The 19799-nt window shown below is 44.2% G+C and overlaps 2 protein-coding genes across 5 annotated transcripts; one reads left to right on the top strand and one right to left on the bottom strand.

Annotated features, from left to right (window-relative positions):
- Window positions 1-58: 58 nt before the first annotated feature.
- HARS1 (histidyl-tRNA synthetase 1) lies at window positions 59-12360 on the bottom strand. 3 transcript variants are annotated; one of them, XM_043465286.1, is made up of 13 exons: window positions 12200-12360; window positions 11838-11927; window positions 7050-7169; window positions 5472-5567; window positions 4708-4833; window positions 3976-4083; window positions 3726-3824; window positions 3405-3498; window positions 3138-3265; window positions 2799-3041; window positions 1142-1258; window positions 807-953; window positions 59-481 (listed from the first exon to the last, which is right to left on the bottom strand). In XM_043465286.1, the coding sequence occupies exons 1-13, from the start codon at window positions 12287-12289 to the stop codon at window positions 410-412; spliced, it is 1530 nt and encodes a 509-aa protein (XP_043321221.1). In that variant the 5' UTR covers window positions 12290-12360; the 3' UTR covers window positions 59-409. The 3 variants fall into 3 exon arrangements, with proteins under 3 accessions (XP_043321221.1, XP_043321223.1, XP_043321222.1); XM_043465288.1 differs by having other exon boundaries at window positions 7050-7230; window positions 12200-12341; XM_043465287.1 differs by having other exon boundaries at window positions 476-617.
- Window positions 12361-12434: 74 nt separating this feature from the next.
- Window positions 12435-19449, top strand: HARS2 (histidyl-tRNA synthetase 2, mitochondrial). Of its 2 annotated transcripts, XM_043465282.1 has the most exons (14): window positions 12437-12483; window positions 12584-12734; window positions 14082-14156; window positions 14545-14664; window positions 14784-14879; window positions 15718-15843; window positions 15930-16037; window positions 16303-16401; window positions 16692-16785; window positions 17124-17251; window positions 17344-17586; window positions 17745-17861; window positions 18088-18234; window positions 18651-19449. In XM_043465282.1, exons 2-14 carry the CDS (start codon window positions 12627-12629, stop codon window positions 18708-18710), a joined length of 1521 nt encoding a protein of 506 aa, XP_043321217.1. In that variant the 5' UTR covers window positions 12437-12483; window positions 12584-12626; the 3' UTR covers window positions 18711-19449. The 2 variants fall into 2 exon arrangements, with proteins under 2 accessions (XP_043321218.1, XP_043321217.1); XM_043465283.1 differs by having other exon boundaries at window positions 12435-12734; window positions 18088-18175.
- Window positions 19450-19799: the final 350 nt, after the last annotated feature.

The raw sequence follows: 19799 nt of genomic DNA, 5'->3' as shown, positions 1-19799 counted from the left end.
TGGGAGACCCAGACTCTGACCAGGAAGGCAGGGCTAGGCGGTAGTGACACAGGCAGGCTCCAGTGGTTGAGGCATTTTATTGGACCTTCCAAGGCTGGTTGTGGGGAACGTTCCCTCCACCCGGTTGTAGGGCTCTGCAGAAGAGACCATCTTGCGCCAGGTCCCTGTAGCCCAGGGACACTGGCAGGACTAAGCCCCCAGAGCCATATGGAAAATGGTATAGTACCTGACCATTTTTGTCTGTGATTACAAATAAAATAATCATAATAAAAATAAAAAAGTCTCTGTTCTGACCACTTTTCAGGTCTTCCTGTTGGGACAGAAATGTGCAAAGCTGAAGTAGGTATGCAGAGTCTTATCTTAGCCTTAAATAGTGTCAGTCCCACTTTCTTCTGATAGTTTGCTCAACTCAGCAGATGCAAAGGGGCTGGCTTGTTCTCCTTTTGATTTCCTCCACGAGGTCTTCTCTTCGGACGTCCACCTGGCCAGGAAGGAAGGACAAGGTAGCATGAGCATCTTGTGTTCCACTGCTGAGTGCCCATGTCTTCCTCTAGTCATCCGGCCTGGCTCTGCTGGGAGCAGGAACCCAATCAACACGTCAGGGGAGACAGTGCTTCCTGGGGAAGCCAGAGAGACACAGGGTATGTCGGGATGGAGACCATAAGCATAGTATCATGCTACCTACCCCCTTAGTCCTTTAGGGGGCTAATATGAATGCCAGACTTTTGCTCAGGTCTTGAGTGGGCTGCAGCGTCCAGAAATGGCATTCATTCCATGTCCCTCCCCCTTCCTGCCCACCTACTTACCTCTTCCCTGCTGGCCACTGAGCGCAGCTTGATGACCCCGTCCTTGAGCTCTTGTTCACCAATGATGGCCACCAGTGGGATACCTGCCTCCTCACAGTACTGCAGCTGATTCAGTAACTTGGGGTTCTTTTTGTAGAGCAGTTCTGCCTGCAGGGGACCAGGGAAGAAAAAAGGCTGGCTTCTGCAGTCCTCAGGGACAACCTTCTTGGGGCCCCTCACTCTCATCTTCACCCCAAGAAATCACAGCAATGGCAGGGCCACTGTGGACAAGCTTTTATTTCGTGTGTGTCCAGCATTCCCAAATGTGCTGCCACCTGGGGGCTTGCCTCCTCTACCTTGATCCCAGCATCCCATAACTCTGAGACGAGCTTCAGTCTCTCTTCCAGCAGCTTCTTCTGTGCAGATGCCACAAGCACCTGTGTCTCTGTGGTCCGTACCTTCTCCTCCAAGGCCTAGAAAAGAGTTAAGAAAGAGCTGAGCTACCCTTTATAACACCTTCAGTGAGCAAACAGAGCAGGCTCTTGTCAGTATTCTGAGAACAGGCCCCAACTCCATCAGGGCAGGCTAGTCTTTTCTCATCTAGCAATTAGGCAAAAAGTAGCTCTTAGAAGAATAAGAAATGAACTGAGTGGCTTGTGCATATGACTTGCCAGAATAAATAATGGAGGGTAAAGGTAGCTTTTAAAGGAAATGGCAACCCACTCCAGTATTCTTGCCTGGAGAATTCCATGGACTGTGGAGCCTGGTGGGCTACAGTCCATGGGGTCGCAAAGAGTTGGACACAACTGAGTGACTGAGCACACACAAAGGTAGCTTATGTACAGTTTATAAACAAGCTTATCTCCATGTACTATCTTGCGGATCCATCATAAGGAAGTGATATTCTGCACTCACGAAGGCAATCCAATCACCCCTAGCAATTCTAGTATTGACAATCAAGAGACTATCTCTTACACTAAAGCCATTGGAGGGGTGTGGATGGAGGGGAGAAAGAATGCTGCTGCTGCCTGTTTCTTTTTATGGAAAACTATTTCTATTGTTCTTACAATATAAGCTGCCTGTTGGAACTTCAGTTGGAAAACAGTGACCTCAAGAAAAGGATGGGAGCAGTGGGAAGGTTACTTAAGAACAGTAGCAACAGAAGTGGGCCTGAGGCCACGAAGGGCTTCCCTCACTTTACTGTAGGTGCTGGGGAGTCAAGATAGCCATCTGAAGGATCCCAGAGCCTCAGATACATGCTTCCCACTTAGAGACAGTATCAGAGTCATTGGGAGCAAGACTGGAGTTAGACTGCCTGCATTCAAATTCTGACTGTGCCACTTAAACTTTGGCAAATTATTTTATCTATAATCTTCAGTTTCCTTGTCTGAAAAATGTAAATAATAAAAGTAGCTGCCCTCTTGGGCTTCCCTCATAGCTGTTGGTAAAGAATCTGCCTGCAATGCAGGAGACCTGGGTTCAATTCCTGGGTTGGGAAGATCTCCTGGAGAAGGAAATGGCAACCCACTCCAGTATTCTTGCCTGGAGAATCCCATGGACAGAGGAGCCTGGGAGGCCACAGTCCATAGGGTCCCAAGAGTCAGACATGACTTCATGACTAAACTACTACCACTACCACCCTCAGAAGGCTAAGAAGTTTTTTAGACAGTGCATGAAAAGCACTAGGCACAGTGCCCAAGCACAGAGTAGTAAAATATTAAGTATTCTGTATTATGAGAAAGATCCAGGTCTTTAGATATATTGGCCTGGATTTCTGACAGCTCTGAGCAAAGTAGGGACCCAGAGCAAAGGACTTTGTGAAGAAAGAATGATTAAAGATCCATCAAGCTGGCCTGTATTAGGGTAAGAGTCTGAAGGACAGCAACTGTCCTCTCTTTCTTTGCAAAGATGCTCCTTGACCAGTGCAGTACTACTTCCTCCTTAGAGATCAAAGAAGATAGCTCAGGTGCCACCAGCTGCCCAGAATGTCTTCCACCCAGCCCCAAGCCCTACCTCCAGCCTCTGCTCCACGATGGAAAAGATCCGCTCTACTCCAATGCTGAGCCCCACACAGGGCACCTTGCGCCCTTTGGGGTCAAACATGCCCACCAGCCCATCATAGCGCCCTCCAGCAGCCACGCTGCCCACACCCAGGGGTTCTTCCCCTGCTCGGGCTGGGGGCTGTAGCAGCACCGCCTCATAGATCACGCCGGTATAGTAGTCCAGTCCTCGAGCAAGGCTCAGGTCAAAGGAGATCTGGGGGGACAAGAACATGGTCAGTATCAGATAAGGATCAAGGGCTGGCCTCCAGCCCCGGAGCTCAGCTGAGACTCCCATCCCAACCTGACTCACCTTGTCAGCAATGCCAAACAAAGTCAGATACTCAAATAGCAGCTTCAGGTCTCCCAGGCCCTCCAAGGCCTGCTTGTTCTGGGACAGTTTAGGATCCTGAAGCAGCTGTTCCACCAGGGATACTCCACCTGGGGAGACAGATCTGTGAGCCAGACTGACTGACAAGAAGAAAAAGATACATGTATGCATACACACACAAAAAGGGAATTTCGGCTTTAGCGTGAGGGCAGTGGGATGGCTGCTTGGGAGGCAGGCTTTGTTTCTCACCATGCTGCTGGACGTAGTCCCCAATGTGGTCAGCCACCTCAGGTGCCAGGCCCTTCTCTACTACCATCTCATTCTTTACTTCCTCCCAGGACACCTGGGCAGACAGATATGGGTCAGGGAACCCTGGACAGCTTCCCCAGGGCAGAGCAAGTATGACCCCTCTTCAGGGGGTGTCTTGAGCAGAAGCTGCCTGTCAACGTATATCCTGGAGCTAATCTTCCTCTGTGGGCATAGAGGCAGGGCCCTCTCTCTCCTAATCTTTTCCATATCTCAGGGCAAGGTTGCACCTGGGAAAAGAACAGTCAAGTGTTTGGTGGTTACCTTGTCCAGCTTGTCCACTGAAGAGCAGATGGTGCGGAACTTGCTGTCTGGAACACCACAGACGGCAAACATTCCATCTAAGATGCGCCGATCATTCACCTACAGTGACCCAAGGCATAGTGATAAGGAATCTCTTTACATGACCCTTGATAATGCTGGATGCTTAGGCTACTGTTCCCTCTGTACCAGAACCTTCTCCTGTGAGAGGCCAGGCCCAGCTTTGCCCCCCACAGCTCCACTCAGTTCTGACCTTGACCAGGAAGTCGCCAATCTGGAGTGAACTCAGGATCTCACACATGATCTTCAGGCACTCTGCATCAGGAATCATGGGGTCAAATTGCCCAGCAATGTCAAAATCCTGTAGGGAGAGGGGTAGTTAGAGGTCCTCAGGGGTTTAACCTTGAGGGAGGATCCTGGGAGCTCTGCTTTCCATGAAGGAGGCCTCATTGCACTCATGTGCGGGCCATGTTCTTCATTTTCTGTCTGACTGTCAGCCCAGAGGAAAACCCCAGCCTTCTTGGGTCTCTTACCAGGCCTGGTTTTCTTCCCATCTATTGGGCTATTACTTTCAATATTTTTCCTTATTTCCTTCCACTGTTGTGGGGGGAGTTACCTGGCCTCCATCATTTTCTCTCTTCATTTAGAAGCTCTGCCACCAGTCTGGATGACAGTACCTCAAATCCAGTTTCCTCATCCTTTGCTGTCATCCTATCACTGTGGTTTAATATAAAGAGCACTGGACCAAGACTTCTAGTCCTAACTTTGCCCTTCTTATTCCTATGGTCTCTTCATCTTCCTGAGCCTCAAGTTTACTCATATGTAAAATGAGGAGAATAATCCCTGTCCTGTATGTGAAAATACTAAAGAAATCTTAGGGTTAGCATTATCTGGGGCATCTAGTTTGTTCAGGACACCATGAGTACTCAGGAGGTTCTACTAGCTCGAGGGAGTGCTGCCTTACCCAGCCTGCCCCCATACTCACACATTGGTAGAATTCCCGATATCGGCCTCGGGTCATGGCTGGGTTATCCCGCCGATATACTTTTGCTATGTGGTAGCGTTTAATGTTGGTCAGTTTATTCATTGCCAAGTATCGAGCAAAAGGAACCTGATGACAAAGTTAAGGAGAATGGCCCACTTATCACAGTCTGGAAGTTGATGATCCTCACCAACAGAAGCTGGGGTCTAACCCCACCCTGTGTGGGTTAAAATCACCACCTGTAAGATTAACAGCATTTCTGAACATCAGCAAGAATCAACTCTGTTACCACAGGGGCTGCTGAAGTCTCAAAAAATATTAAGGCTCTTTTCTTATGGGGCTGTGGTGAGCACGGCAGAGGGGTGGGCAGATTGGCCGGGGAGAAGACAGGGGGCCCTATTCAGCGATGTCTAAGCAGATGATTCTCTGACATAGCTTGGAGATAAAGGAAACAGACTTTTGGTCAATTAAGGAGAACGCCATCCATTAGAAAGGACAAGGGAGACGTATTCTGAAGCCCGAGGATTGCTGCCAGAGTCAGAACTGGACCCTGACATAAAGCTGAGGTCTCACTCAGGATTTCAGAAGCCTTCTAAGGCTAGCTATGCTCTGTTTAGCCAAAGTTCAGTTCCTGCTTTAGAGAAAGAATTTCCTGATTGCAAGATGCATTATATTTGATTCCACCTATGTCTAGCTGCCCTCAAACCTGAGGCTAGAAAAAGCCCCAGCCCAGTGAGGGCCAATCCATCCAAAGTTTAAAAAGATACAGTGAGGTCATATCGAAGAGACAGCAGCTCCCCACCCTGGTCCTTCAGGTCATAGATAAGCTTAGAGTCTTCTCCATACTTTCCAGTCAGTGTTTCCTGGATAAAAAGAAATGTGATCACAAAGATAAATATAAAAATTTAAAAGGAAGTTTTAAAAACAAAACCCCCCATTCTAATGATGACTGATTTCAACTTACATTTCCTCTAAAATTCATATATTGAACCCGCAGTCACCTCAGATTAGGGCTCTATTGGGGGACAGGGTCTTTAAAGAAGTAGCTAAGCTAAAATGAGGTCATTAGGGTGAATCCTAATCCAATAAAACTCATGTCCTTATAAAAAGGAAATTGGACACAGAGGAGGGAAGACAATATGAAGACACAGGGAAAAGACACCATCTAAAAGCCAAGGAGAGAGACCAGGAACAGATCCTTCCCTCGTGACCCTTAGAAGGAACCAACAGCTTATCTTGGACTTCCAGCTTCCTGGCAATACATTTCTGTTGTTTAAGCCACCTAGTCTATGGTATTTTGTTATGGCAGCACTTGCAAAACTAATCTAGTTGGTAGAAATAGAAATGAGTACAACCATTTGATGCAGAAATTCTATCTCTGGGAATTTATCCTGTAGATAAACGCCCACTAGTACCAGACATTGTTCTAAGCCCTGTGTCTCCATCTATGAACAAAGGCAGTCCATGCCCTCTTGGATCTTCTAAAGTATTGACAAGAGACAGGCAGTACATTAATGCAAGGAAACAAATTAACAGATAATTTCTGATAGTGATAGCTGCTTTAATGGAAATAAAATAGGTTGATATGCTAGATAAGGGTTGCTTTAGAAAAGACATTGGAGAGGATTATTTGAGGAATGGCATTTTAATTAAGATATGAAATGAAAATCTATCATGTCTAATTTACTCTGAAATTAAAGTCATGCAAAGAGCTAGGGAAAAAGGGAGCTCAGGAAGAGGGAAGAACAAGAACAAAGGCCCTACGATAGACACATTTAGTATGTTCCAGGAACAGAAAAAAAACCATGGTAGCAAAGTGGGCAAGGGGAAGAATAGCATGAGATGAGAAGCGAAAGGTAGGCAGTTGCCACATCATGTAGGGCCTTGTAAGCCTGAGTAAAGAGCTTAGATTTTATTATAAATGCACTGGGAGCCAGTGGGTTTTAAGCAGGGAGTGATGCAAGAACTGCTTTTTAATAGAACTAGAAAACACCTCAGGGTCCATCAATAGGCGACTTGGTTGCATATTTATCCTTTATACATTTGATCTGCTTGTATTTAGGAAACATCTTGGGTACAGGTGACACAGAATTCAGGGTAGTCTGGAGCCATAACAGCTTCCACTCCTGAAAAGGGCTCTTTTTTGGAAGCTGCTGGCTGCAACCAAGGTAAATAAAAAGCAGGCCCTCTCCCTCTATGCCAGTCCTGTCCCCCTTCTCATGGAGAAAATACCAAGCTTTGTCTGCAATAAGAGAGAGGCCTTTGGGCCTCACTCCCTTGCCACCCTCTTTGTTGTTGGTATTCCCATTCTTCCACCACATAATTTCTGCTCATCCATCTCTCACCTTGAGTTCAAATACAGGTGTATCAATCACTTCTGCACCATGGCGCTTGAAGCAGCTGATGATTACATCAAACACCTTCTCCCGAACTGCCATCTGCCGGGGACTATAATCTCTTGTGCCCTTGGAGTCAAAATCAGCCAGAGAACCAAGGATGCGGTTTAAAAACAAAGAACAATACAGTCTAGAAATATACAAGTGTGACTTCAATGATGATGAATGAAAACTCTGTCCCAAACTTAGATTTCCCTACAGGTCACTGAGCGGTAAAACAGGTGCAAACAATTCCCTATTAACTACCACACCTATTAGCTCTCACCTTTCTAAATTTTGATGCATCTTTTTTTTTTTTTTTTTAACGCATCTTTTACTTTGGTTCTATCTTTCCGAATTCTTGGAACTCTGTTCTCTTGAGAAATTTTCCTAAACTAATTTTCTGGGATAACAAAACATTTCCTTGCCTAACGGAAAACATCTACCTGATGCCAGGCATATAAGCAACTCAAACTGGCTTAACTCATTGAATTCCAAATTTTACAAGTAATATTCTCTCCCAGCATACCTTAAAAAAAAATCCTAGTGAATACTACTTATCTTTAATTTGTTTCTGATAGCCCTATGACATGGACTGAGTAAATGAATTAGAACATGTTGAGAAGTTAAATCATTATTTAAGGCCACTCAGCAGGTTCATGGCAGTCAGTACCAGAACTCTGTTCTTTCAGGTCAGAACTTCTAGTTTGGGTTGTTATATGCTACTCACAAGTAGGACCTCTTTATATTCTTACTATTTACTAAGGACTCCAAAGTGGATTATTCCTATCAATATTTATCATGTTTGAAATGAAAACTGCAAACATTTAAAAATATTAATTCACTTAACAAAAAAGAAAATCCATTACATGTTAACAAAAATAACAGTTTAGGAAAATGTAACTACTTTCCAAAACAAAGAGATTTGGTGAGAAGAGTGGCATTGATTTACATTTTTGCAAATCTTTAATGTCTGGATTAACAGAAGCCAGCTCTATTCTCATATATGCTTTTTGCATTCAATTCTGTGGTGATATGTTGTTCTGGTTGAGTATATAAAGAAAATCTAGCCTTACAGAGATGTATAATTGTAAAAGGAGGAATATTTTAATAAACTTTTCAGCTAACTTTAGATATTCCTAAACTACACCAAAATCTGATGAGGGAAAGCTTCTTAAGGATTGGTTACAATGTGGAATCTAAAACTACATCAATGAACTTTTTACACTGTCACATTAAAATCCATTATAAGGAACACAGAATTCATAGAGACAGAAAGTAGAACACTGCTTACCAGGAACTGGAGGGAGGGTAGAATGGGGTATCACTACCCCATTTAATGGGTACAGAATTTTAGTTTGGTATGGCAAAAAAGTTCTGGAGGATGAACAGTGGTGATTGTCATACAACAGTATGAATGTACTAAATGCTACTGAACTGTACACCTAAAAATGGCTGAAATGGCAAATTTGATGTTATCTATATTTTACTACAATTTAAAAGGATCTGTTACTCTATCTTGTACTTGGAATGGCTATTTTACCCAGGCATGATTTTATAACATCATGCATTGGTCATTTAGAAAATATTGGTTCTTTGATAACAGTTATACAGATCTTCCAAATGTTGATATGCTTCATTATACAATATCAGAAAACCATACTTGTTCATGTCACCATTGCTGCTACTGCTAAGTCACTTCAGTCGTGTCCGACTCTGTGCGACCCCACAGACAGCAGCCCACCAGGCTCCCTGGGATTCTCCAGACAAGAATACTGGAGTGGGTTGCCATTTCCTTCTCCAATGCATGAAAGTGAAAAATGAAAGTGAAGTCGCTCAGTCGTGTCCAACTCTTAGCGACCCCATGGACTGCAGCCTACCAGGCTCCTCTGTCCATGGGATTTTCTAGGCAAGAGTACTGGAGTGGGGTGCCATTGCCTTCTCCGTCATGTCACCACAGATTTCATCAAAAAAGTTTTAAGTGTTGGGAAGCTGTCAGGCTCATGGTGGAAAATAACAAGTTCTAACTTTTTCTTGAACACTTGAATTTTATTTTACTGGCAACACATACTGTTGAATGTTTCCCTTGAGGTGTCAAGGTGCACTTTATTCATTTTTGTTAAAAGATCTGCCAGATATCCAAATCTTTAACACAATAGTTTTATCTTTTAGTTTTTCTTTCAAATACAAAACGTTTTCCATGAGAAAAGCAGCTAGTTCAGCTTATAATTCATACATGGCACCAAGTATTTTTTCTATTTTGGGATGCAGCAGAAGTGCTTTATGCGTGCTTCCCATTATATCATGTGGAGTATTAAAAAAGTGTACTCAAGGGTCAATGATTAGTAAAATTAATAATTTTTACTGTTTTATCACGGACATTCTTAAGTAAAACTGATGTTTTTTTTCCCCTGTGAGTTTTTGAAAGTAAAGAACATAAACTGACTATTAGTACAGCTCCATGCCAGCATGTTGATTTGTGCTAAGACATCAGCAGTTCTACACACCAGTGCTTTTGCACCTTCATTGCAAATGAAATGAAAAGGGCATGTAACATTATGAAAGTAATTTTGACCAGGAAGGTCCCTTGAAAGAGTCCTTTCCCTATAATATTGAGTTTTTTGTTAACTATGAATCACACGTCAAGAAATGTATTTCAACAAACTGGAGTGGATATTAACTCTTCACTATATTCACATTTTCTTTTAACATTATATTATGGAAATTTTCAAACACACATTATAGAGAATAGTACACGGAACCACCAGGTATCTACTATCCCGCTTAAACAACTATCAACATCTGCTATTTTTTAACTAAGCCCCAGCATTTTTTTCCTGCAGTATTTTAAATTAAATCCTAGATATCATATACTTTCGTCCACAAATATTTCAGTATGATTCTCTAACATACAAAGATTAAAAAGAAAAATACTGTAATACCTTTCTTACAACCAACACAACTTAAGATCAGCCCGCTTAACAGCAACCCTTTAGATGGTGCCCAAACCATGTTTATTACTCCCAATTGTTGCAGTCATATCTTTTTATGCTTGGCTTGTCTGAATCAGATTCTAAATAACTTCATGTCTTGTACTGGGATGATGTGTCTCACGTCTATTTAATCTGCAACAAATTCCTTTTTTTTTTTTTTTTAAATTGTCCTTTCTTATTGAGGAAATTGAGTCATTTTTCTGAAAGAATTTTTCTCATTCTAGATTTGGTTAACAGTATACTCAATGTGGTCATTTAACCTGTGTTCCTCCATTTCCCATATTTCCAGTAAACTGGTAGTTAGATCTGAAGACTGATTAGATTCAGGTTCAGCTGTTCTTGGCAAGAACACTTCATAGGTGGTGCTGTGTACTTCTTATTGCATCACATCTGGTGGAATATAATATCTGGTAGTCCTACTTTTAGCGATGCTAAGATTGATCATTGGGTTTAGGTGAGGCCAGCCTGATCTATCAATAAATCCCCATTAATCTTTTCACTCAATAGTTTGAATAGCTATTGATGGTTACTGCCTTGTGATTTTACACTGCCTTTTTAATGTTTGAAATGAGTTACATGTAGAAAAGAATAGCTCAATGATTTTAGGAGCCCAAAGAATTACTCTTAAAAGGTGACATCTCAACATAAGGAAGACAAATCATCTCCTACTCTGGAAGTAAATTTCACATATATTCATTGAATACCTATTTAGTCCCACGCACCTAGTCTCAGCCTCTCAGGTTAAATCAACCATGTGAATAATGAAAAGTCAGCAATAAATGCAATAACAGAGTATTTATGAAGTGCCAAGGGTACCTAGATGATGGTTAAGTAGTCCAGTTTATAGAACTCACAGAAAGTGTCACCTGAACTGAAATCATGGAGGCTGAGCTAGCAACTTCATTCCACTCTACTGTCCCTCTCTATTTGATTCCAGACATAAAGTCTTTTTCTAGTTCTTAGATAGTACCAAGATTCTTTGTTGCTTCAGGATTTCCCTACCTGGACCTATCTTCCTCACATTCTTCACCTGGCTGTCTCCCACTCATCTACAGATCAACTAGTCTATTATTTCCTCAGACTCTGCAGTTCTCCCTTATTTTTCTCAGAGCATCCTTTCTATTTCTTTACATAACTTAACACAACTTGTATTACATATCCATGTGTGGGATTATTTTTCTTCCCAAGTCTGTTTCCATTGTAGGATGTAAGCTGTGTGTGTGTGTGTGTGTGTTGTCGCTAAGTCGTGTGCAACTCTTGCGAACCCATGGACTGTAGCCCACCAGGTTCCTCTGTCCATGGGATTTCCAAGGCAAAAATACTGGAGTGGGTTGCCATTTTCCTTCTCCAGGATATCTTCCCCACCCAGGGATCGAACCTGTGTCTCCTGCATTGCAGATGAATTCTTTTATCACCGATGCACCAGGGAAGCCCAAGCTCTCTGAGGGCAGGCTATGTTGTTCACCATGGTACACTCACTGCTTTGTACACTGCTAGGAACACAGTAAGCACTCAGTAATATTTACTGAGTGAAAGGAGGAGTAGACTCCCCCGAGCACTCAGCTGGCCTAGTTTCTTCCATCACTTTGCCATCCCAGAATGACTCAGATAGAGTCCAGTCCAGCCTGGCGCCAAGAGCAACTGCTGTATCCTATGCAGCATTTCAGATCCTCCTCAGTGATCTGGTTCAGGTAGGCAGGCATATGCGTCCTTGTGAGTGGAATTAGGGACCCTCTAGGAGGCTCCCTAAAGGAATGATATTTACCTTGGGGGTTTTGAGCACAAACTTCGGTTTTCCTTCATCAGGGCCCAGCTGTGCCTTCAGTTTCAGTAGTTTTGCCACCTCCTCTTCGATCTGTGGAGGGAAAGTCGGCGCTGGACTACCGCATCTGCCACTCCCTCCCGCTCCAGCCATTCATTCAGTATCCCCCCCTCATCAGGACGTGGGCCATATCTCTCTCCTAGCTTTGCTTCCCCCAAATCCTACCCCAACTACCTCCCCACTCAGCCCGTTCTGCTATTTACCAGTCCAGTCCCTTCTTCCAGATCCCTATCCTCTGAGCAGACCACCCCCGCTCTGTCCTCGCTGGCCTTGTTTTGTCCTCTCTCCCGCCGCCTGGGTCGCACCTGCTCAGCGCTGGCCTTCTGCTGCTTAAGGCCCCGCACACGCTCTCCCTGAACTCGCACCAGATCCTCCAGAGCCGCACGATCGGCCATACTGGCTGCCGACTGGATGTGACTGCTGGCTAGATAGGCTGCGGTGGCCACAGCCTCGACTCGGAGGACTTCCGGATATCGAGTAGTTGGCCCATACGCCTAGAGAGCCACCGCCCAATAAAAAAGTCACTTCCGGCTCCTATCGGATGTGTGGAGGCCGGGCGGGAGCCGGAGAGCAGTGGAGCGGCTGTTAGGTGTGAGAGGTGTAGAAGCACTCATCTCATCTTTGGTGCTCGGCTTCGCCTCCACAGCGTCCTGTAACCTTTCCTGGGGTCCTGTCTGCCTCATTCTTAGGTCCTTTGCCTCTTGTTCTGGAAATCCTGCTTCCTGCCGCAAGATGCCCCAGCTCGGACTCCTACATTGGAGACCCTGGACTGTGTTGCTTGGTCAGCTCCGGCGGCCGCCCGGTGCTGTGTGCATCAGGGCAGTCCGTTCTCACAGTCAGGTGAGCCAGACTGAGATAGCTGTGGTCTGTCGGGGCAGGATCTCCAGGTCTGAAAGCATGGACTCTCAGCCTGTACTCCCGCCGTATTACATCTAGTGCCCTAGATGTACCGACACAGAGCTAAGGCCTTTTAGGATGCTTTATGATTTAATCATCAAAGCAATCTTGAGAGGTTGGGGTTATATTTCCATTTTATAGTTGAGGAAGCGGAGGCTGCAAGGTTAAATGACTTACGTATGGCTACGTAGTAAGGGAGCATTTTAGTACAGGTCCACTATCCTTATCTGAACCTTTTGGGGTCAAACACATTAAAAAAAAATTTAAGCAAAGAATGTGAACATTCCCACTAACGACCATAAGTAGAGTGAGTTCACATTAGAATTTACCTCAAAATGAATCCCCCTCATCCCAGTTTGTAGTTTTCAGAGATTATGGATCCTTAGGAGGGGCTGTGGGCTTGGAGAACTGAATCCGCCAAAGTATGAACTACACCCTCTATATTTCTGGAAGGGTGTACAGTCTGCTGGTAGTAAAATCACAGATTCTGTTTTACCTTGGGAAAGACACTGTTGACTTCCTCGTAGATGCTTTGTGTTATCATGACCAACAGGGTGCATATCTTTTGTTATTTGCAGTCACAGCATCCTACTAATCTTTTTTTTTTTAATCCATTCCTGTTTGTTCCACAGGCATTGTTCTCTGTTCTTGGAGGAAAGAGAATGCGCTGTACTTGGGCTGGTTCTCTTCTGTCTTCAAGTTAATTTTTTCCCTATCTCTAAGCCTAATGACCATTGCTTTCTTATTAACAATTTTTATTTTTTGCTCTTTGAGTGGAAACAGAACTAGGGATCATATTAGTCCCTACTCCTAGATGGTCAGTGGTGGTAGTCTTGGGTTTCTTTGTGCCTTCATTGTTTTTGGGTGGTTAAACTTTTCCATATATTTGGAAACTCCAAATTTGGTGAGGAAGCTTGTATGGTAAACACCTGATCTTATATGTATTGCATATACAGCTGGGTTTTTGGAAGTGCGCTGAGATTAGGATAGATAGCATAGTGTTCAGAGTTCCTATTGCTCAGGGCCAAAAATATTTGCAGGTTGGTGGTGCACAGGGCCAGAGATACCACAATCCTTGCCAGTATGTGGCTGTGCTAGGTCTTAGTTGCAGCATGCAAGATCTTTTAGTTGTGGCATGGGAACTCCCAGTTGCAGTATGTGGGATCCAGGGGACCAGGGATCAAACCCAGCCCCCCTTGCATTGGGAGTGTGGCGCCTTAGCTGCTGGATCACCAAGGAAGTTCCTCTGGCCAGAATGAGAGGATCTGTATCTCACATTTTTTCTGCCAGGTTGCAGAGGCACTGTTTACATCCCAACTGAAACCTCATCAAGAGAAGTCAAATTTTATTATCAAGACCCCAAAGGTAATACCCTGTATCTCACCCTGTCCATTAGAGTGCCTTGGAGTTCTGCCCTATGCTTCCCTTCCCAACCGCTTTTAATGTTTTCATTTGTTTTGGCCATACTCTGTGTCTTACAGTGCAGGATCTTAGTTCCCTGACCAGGGATTGAACTCATATCCTAAACACAGAGTCCTAACCACTGGACCCCCAGGGAATTCCCTACTTTTAACGTTTTTTTTTTTAACTAATTTAAAAAAAGTCTTTACTATTCTGGAGGTACTGGGTGGGGCTCATAGTCATCTGAACCCAAAGTGATTTCAACTCCAGACCTTAGATTGTAGATATAGTTTAACTCTTTGTCTTAAATGGACTTGGTTTTGTTTTCACTCTGGCTCCTTTTGATTTCTAGGGTACCAGAGATCTTAGTCCCCAGCAGATGGTGGTGAGGGAGAAAATTCTTGATGTGGTTGTTAGCTGCTTTAAACGTCATGGAGCAAAGGGGTTGGATACCCCGGCATTTGAACTAAAGGTAAGAGGAGAAAAAAGTGCAGGAACCCCATTTCTTCACATGCCTTATTTCACAACGGGCTTCTAGCCTATGTTCTGGACTTTTCCTTTTAACATGGCACTTGTGTTTGGCCTCTGTAGGAGATGCTCACTGAGAAGTATGGAGAGGACTCTGGGCTCATCTATGACCTGCAGGATCAGGGCGGAGAGCTGCTGTCATTGCGCTATGACCTTACTGTATCCTGAGTTCTGGAGGACTTCCCTTTCTCCAAACCCAGAGGGCATCGCTGACTAACCAGAAAAGAGTGGCTCTGGGACCCTATAGTCTTGTTGGCGGCAGTCTTTACTTCTGGTTTCTTCCAGAAGGCAGTTCTGCCAGCACAGCCTGTCTTAGTGCATTGTCGTTTAAGTCTATAGTGTGTTAGGTGACCTTCCCTGCTGGTTCAGTGGTAAGACTCATGCAGAGGGTGCACGTTCGATCCCTGGTTGGGGAACTGAGATTCCCCCATGCCATGCCATGCAGCGTTGCCCCCCCCCCACCCCCCCACCCCGGAAAATAGTATGTCAGCATCCCTGGGGGAAGCTTGCCGAAATACAAATTCTTGACCTCTAGCCCCTGATGTTCTTATTTCTGTAGCTGGAGTGGGAGTTAGCAATCTGTATTTTAAACAGGTACTTGGGAATTAGGATGTAGGTGGTCCTTGAGCATTTGAAGAAAAATTGACTTAGAAATTTTAGACAAATCCAGGTTCTGAAGCTTGACTCTTCTAAGACAGTTAAGAATTGATCTGAGTGCGAGGGAATGCCCAGACTTGAAGTTCTTGAGTCGTTTCTATCTCTGTTTCCACTGCTTTTTACAGAACTTGCAGTCTTGCTAGCTGGGATTCCTTCGTTGACACTATTTAACATACATTGATTGCTAAGCCATGGGTATAGAGAAAGGAGACAAAGAAGGTCCTTGTTCTAATTCTAGTGGATGAGATTTGATTGATAGAGCTCCAGTCCTCCCTAATGTCTTTCCACTGGGCCTAAACTTTGGATGCAGTATCCTTCTTCCTTAACCTATTTATGTGAGGTCCCTTTTGCTCGTTATCTGGCAATGAATAAAGTGAAGAAGATGAAACGCTATCATGTTGGAAAAGTGTGGCGGCGGGAGAGCCCAACCATAGTCCAAGGCCGCTACCGGGAGTTCTACCAGTGTGTAAGAAACCTGATGGAGTTTGAGAGTTCTGGGGGCCACGACCTGGCTGCTCAGTAATTTTTTCCCCATCTTTTTCTTTGCTGCAGGATTTTGACATTGCTGGTCAATTTGACCCTATGATCCCTGATGCAGAATGTTTGAAGATCATGTGTGAAATCCTTAGCGGATTGCAGCTGGGGGATTTTCTCATTAAGGTGAGGCCAGAGCTGAGGACTGAGGGGCGCAGTCTGGATTTGGCTCAATGCTGTCTCAAAACTGTCTCAAGACATAGGTGACACCAGCCATTGAGCCTATAGCTCTAGGATTTTCTTTGTACAAGTGTTGCATTTCATATCTATATCTATATAATCATTCTGTGAAACTTCTGTCCCTTTTATGAGTCAGGAGTGTTGGGACTGCCATTGTTTTGATGGGGAGGTCATTGACAAGGCATTTGGGTTGCTTCCATTGAGTTCACAGATCAATGACCGGCGGATTTTGGATGGAATATTTGCTGTCTGTGGTGTTCCTGAAAGCAAGTTCCATGCCATCTGCTCCTCAGTAGACAAACTAGACAAGGTAATGAAAAAGACACGCTTCAGTAGACCCTGCCTTCAAACCTATACCCTTAGAGGAGATGGTGGCCAGAAGTGAGTTATTTCTGGGAGGAATGTAAGGAGACATTCTGAAACAAGACCTGAATTTTGCTGTGCAGTGGAGATTATGGCTAGATTTCCTAAACTGCCTCTAATTGTGCTGAATATAGTGTTAGCTACTCATGACATACCTAATGAATGAAACAAGATATCCTTTTCCATTTAGAAAAAGAGGGATCTTGGGGCTAGCCTAATGTTTGGATGTTTGTGCAGATGTCTTGGAAAGATGTGAGACATGAGATGGTGGTAAAGAAAGGCCTGGCTCCTGAAGTGGCTGATCGAATTGGGGATTATGTCCAATGTCATGGTAAGAACCAGTGTTTTTATTTTAGAGGTAGGTGATAGAACCAGAGTAAGGGTGATCTGTGTATAACTTCTACCTCTGAAACAGCTCTTTTCCATAAATGTGCTAAGTTCCAGAGCCTGGTTTGAATTTAATAACCTTTTTACTTACTGTAACCAGTTATGTCTTCAGATATCAAAGATGGAGGTAGAAGAGGGAAATCTGGTTGGATATGATCAGGATTTTTTTTTTTTTTTTAAAGAAAATGAGGAGGACTAGTTGAAGCACATTAGGGTTAAATTTGAATGAAACACATCTGGGTGTATAACACAGACCTTCTTTCTCCCCACATGTCTCCCCAGGTGGGATATCCTTGGTGGAGCAAATGTTCCAGGATCCCAGACTATCCCAGAACAAGCAGGCCCTAGAGGGCTTGGGAGACCTGAAGCTGCTGTTTGAATACCTGACTTTATTTGGAGTTGCTGAGAAGGTTAGCTGAATAGGGAGTTGACCTCCTGCTGTGTCTAGGGTTCTCAGGGTCCTGAGTCTTGTGTGACACTGACTATAACTTTGTCTCCACAGGTCTCCTTTGACCTGAGCTTGGCTCGAGGCCTGGACTACTATACAGGAGTGATCTATGAAGCAGTGCTGCTACAGACCCCAGTGCATGCTGAGGAGGAGCCACTGAATGTGGGCAGTGTGGCTGCTGGTGGTCGCTATGATGGGCTGGTGGGCATGTTTGACCCCAGAGGCCACAGGGTGCCATGTGTGGGGCTCAGCATTGGAGTAGAGCGAATCTTCTCCATTGTGGAGCAGAGGATGAAGGTAGGTCCTTGGTAGGGTTAGAGTGGGGCTGCACGCATTAAAAACTCATGTTTCTGGAGGTGCAGTTGGACTGTTTTTTTGATGATTGTTTTTGTTTTTTTGAAATATTGGTGCAAAAGAAGTTATTATTAGTTTACTTTCTCTCTCTCTTTTACTAGATTTTTGGTGAGAAGATACGGACCACAGAGACCCAAGTGTTTGTGGCCACACCACAGAAGAACTTTCTTCAAGAACGGTTGAAGCTAATTGCAGAGCTTTGGGATGCTGGGATCAAGGTATAAAGGAGCTAAAATCCACACCATCTAGGTATATGTAGAATTCATGCACCAGGCCCACTTCTAGCTTATACCTAGGGTGGAACTCAAGACCTTTCTAGTCTTCACTGGAGTATCTTCTTAAGTACAAGTAGGCTAGGTACTTATTTTTTAGATATGTTTGCTCCTGGGATTTCAGTGGTATGCTTAACTTCTAAATCCCCTATTCTTACTTCACCCTTTTCAGGCAGAGCTGATGTATAAGAACAACCCTAAACTACTACCCCAGCTGCACTACTGTGAGAACATGGGCATTCCACTGGTGGTCATTATTGGTGAGCAAGAACTGAAAGAAGGGATAATCAAGCTCCGTTCAGTGGCCAGCAGGGAGGAGGTGAGTCAGGCCAGCCAGAAATAGGAGGGACCAAGTGTTCATACCTTTCTTAGATTCTTTGAGAAATACGTATATTTTAGCTGTGGAAGTATCTCCAGGGTTAATAGTGATAGAGGTGAATGAGGCTCCATCCTGGGCAACCATTATAGCTGATGATTGGATGGATGGGCAAAAGGACAAGTGAAATCTCCATGGGTATTTCAAGATTAATCAACAAAACAGACATAGATTAGGTGTTTGAATCACTTTAGTTTTGAGGGGATACATTCTCCAGGTCAGGTTGAAGCACATACTCCTCCCTACTGGTTGCCCAAGTAGTGGGAGCAGTTGCAGAGGTAAATGAATCCAGAAAATTAGAGGCTAAGAAACTAGTGTCACTCTCTAGTTTGTCACATGAGGCTTCTCTTATGTTTCAGGTGGCCATTAAACGGGAAAATCTAGTGGCTGAAATTCAGAAACGACTGTCTGAGTCTTGATCATTACCTGAATGCCATCTGCTACTCTTTGTAGAAAAGGTTTCACCTAGGACTGACTTCCTAAAGGACTTCACACCTGCTGGCCAGAATGGGTGACAAGTGTTTCTGGATCCTTATCTTTTCTGTGTACAGAACTATAGAATGCCCTGAGGACTCCTAGGCTAGTGTGAGCAGCTATGCTGCATGGGCACACATGATGGCTGGTATGTGAAAGAGATATGCTGTAACTGCCAAGGCAGATGGCAGGTTTGAAATGCCATTGAACGCTACCAACAATGTGCTGAGATGGTTGCTGTCAGCAAGTCTCTGGGAAAGTCACCTCAGGTTGAGAGGATTCTGAACCATTGAGATCAAAAGTGATATATTTAGCCTTCTACTATGGCTTCTGGAAAGTTTGTCCAAAACCTAGTCATGGGCTGTCCAGGGAGTGTTGGGGAGACAGCAAGGAGGGGAAGTGACTGCTTTCTGTTCTGTTTAAAACAGAGGTGCTATCATAAGGGCATTGCACTGCCCATATTGATGTGGCATCTCTTTAGCCCATTCACGTTAATAATAACAGGGTGAGCCTGTTTGTTTAATAATCTTGAACATTGAACTTAATAGGTGACCTGACAAAATGGAGATATGATTTTGGAGCCCATTACCTGTGCCGGAATCACTTCTCTGATTTCCATGTCCTGCCATGGAGGTGGCTGTTCTTGAAGTGGTTGTATAATATATTAAATAAAATTTAAATGGAGTAGTTTGAGTAATTTGTTATCAAGGGGTTGGTTTGCATAGGCCATAGAAAATGCTTGAGTGTACACTGGAGGATTCTGTGAGCTAGGAGTAATCTCCCTGGGGTGATGCTTCTGTATTGAGAGAAGGGAGCGGCCACAGTTCCCCCTCCCCCCAATTTAGAGATAGAATCACACCACTGAATCAGTGTATAGTGAGACATCTGCTAGAGTTCTTCACGGGAGTGTTGCTGGTACCCACCTTTCCAAGTGCGATCATGTTGTATAAACTGTGCCCTATGGATTAAATGACCCTAATGTTCTCAGCTGGAGGAAAAATGAGTGAATCAAAGGGTCGATCCCTGGGTCGGGA

The sequence above is a fragment of the Cervus canadensis genome, chromosome 4 (genome assembly GCF_019320065.1).
Source record: "Cervus canadensis isolate Bull #8, Minnesota chromosome 4, ASM1932006v1, whole genome shotgun sequence".
In the NCBI taxonomy this organism is placed as follows: domain Eukaryota; kingdom Metazoa; phylum Chordata; class Mammalia; order Artiodactyla; family Cervidae; genus Cervus; species Cervus canadensis.
Note: the sequence above shows the minus strand (reverse complement) of the source record. Positions and strands in the feature narration are given on the sequence as shown.

Coding starts and splice junctions, on each gene's coding strand:
- HARS2 (XM_043465282.1), top strand. CDS start 12,627: ATGCCCCAGCTCGGACTCCTACATTGGAGACCCTGGACTGTGTTGCTT. Junction 12,735..14,081: donor CAGTCCGTTCTCACAGTCAG/GTGAGCCAGACT, acceptor TTTTTCTGCCAG/GTTGCAGAGGCACTGTTTAC. Junction 16,786..17,123: donor GGATTATGTCCAATGTCATG/GTAAGAACCAGT, acceptor ATGTCTCCCCAG/GTGGGATATCCTTGGTGGAG.
- HARS1 (XM_043465286.1), bottom strand. CDS start 12,289: ATGGCCGATCGTGCGGCTCTGGAGGATCTGGTGCGAGTTCAGGGAGAG. Junction 3,499..3,725: donor CAGTGGACAAGCTGGACAAG/GTAACCACCAAA, acceptor CTGTCTGCCCAG/GTGTCCTGGGAGGAAGTAAA. Junction 954..1,141: donor TATGGGATGCTGGGATCAAG/GTAGAGGAGGCA, acceptor GGTCCCCTGCAG/GCAGAACTGCTCTACAAAAA.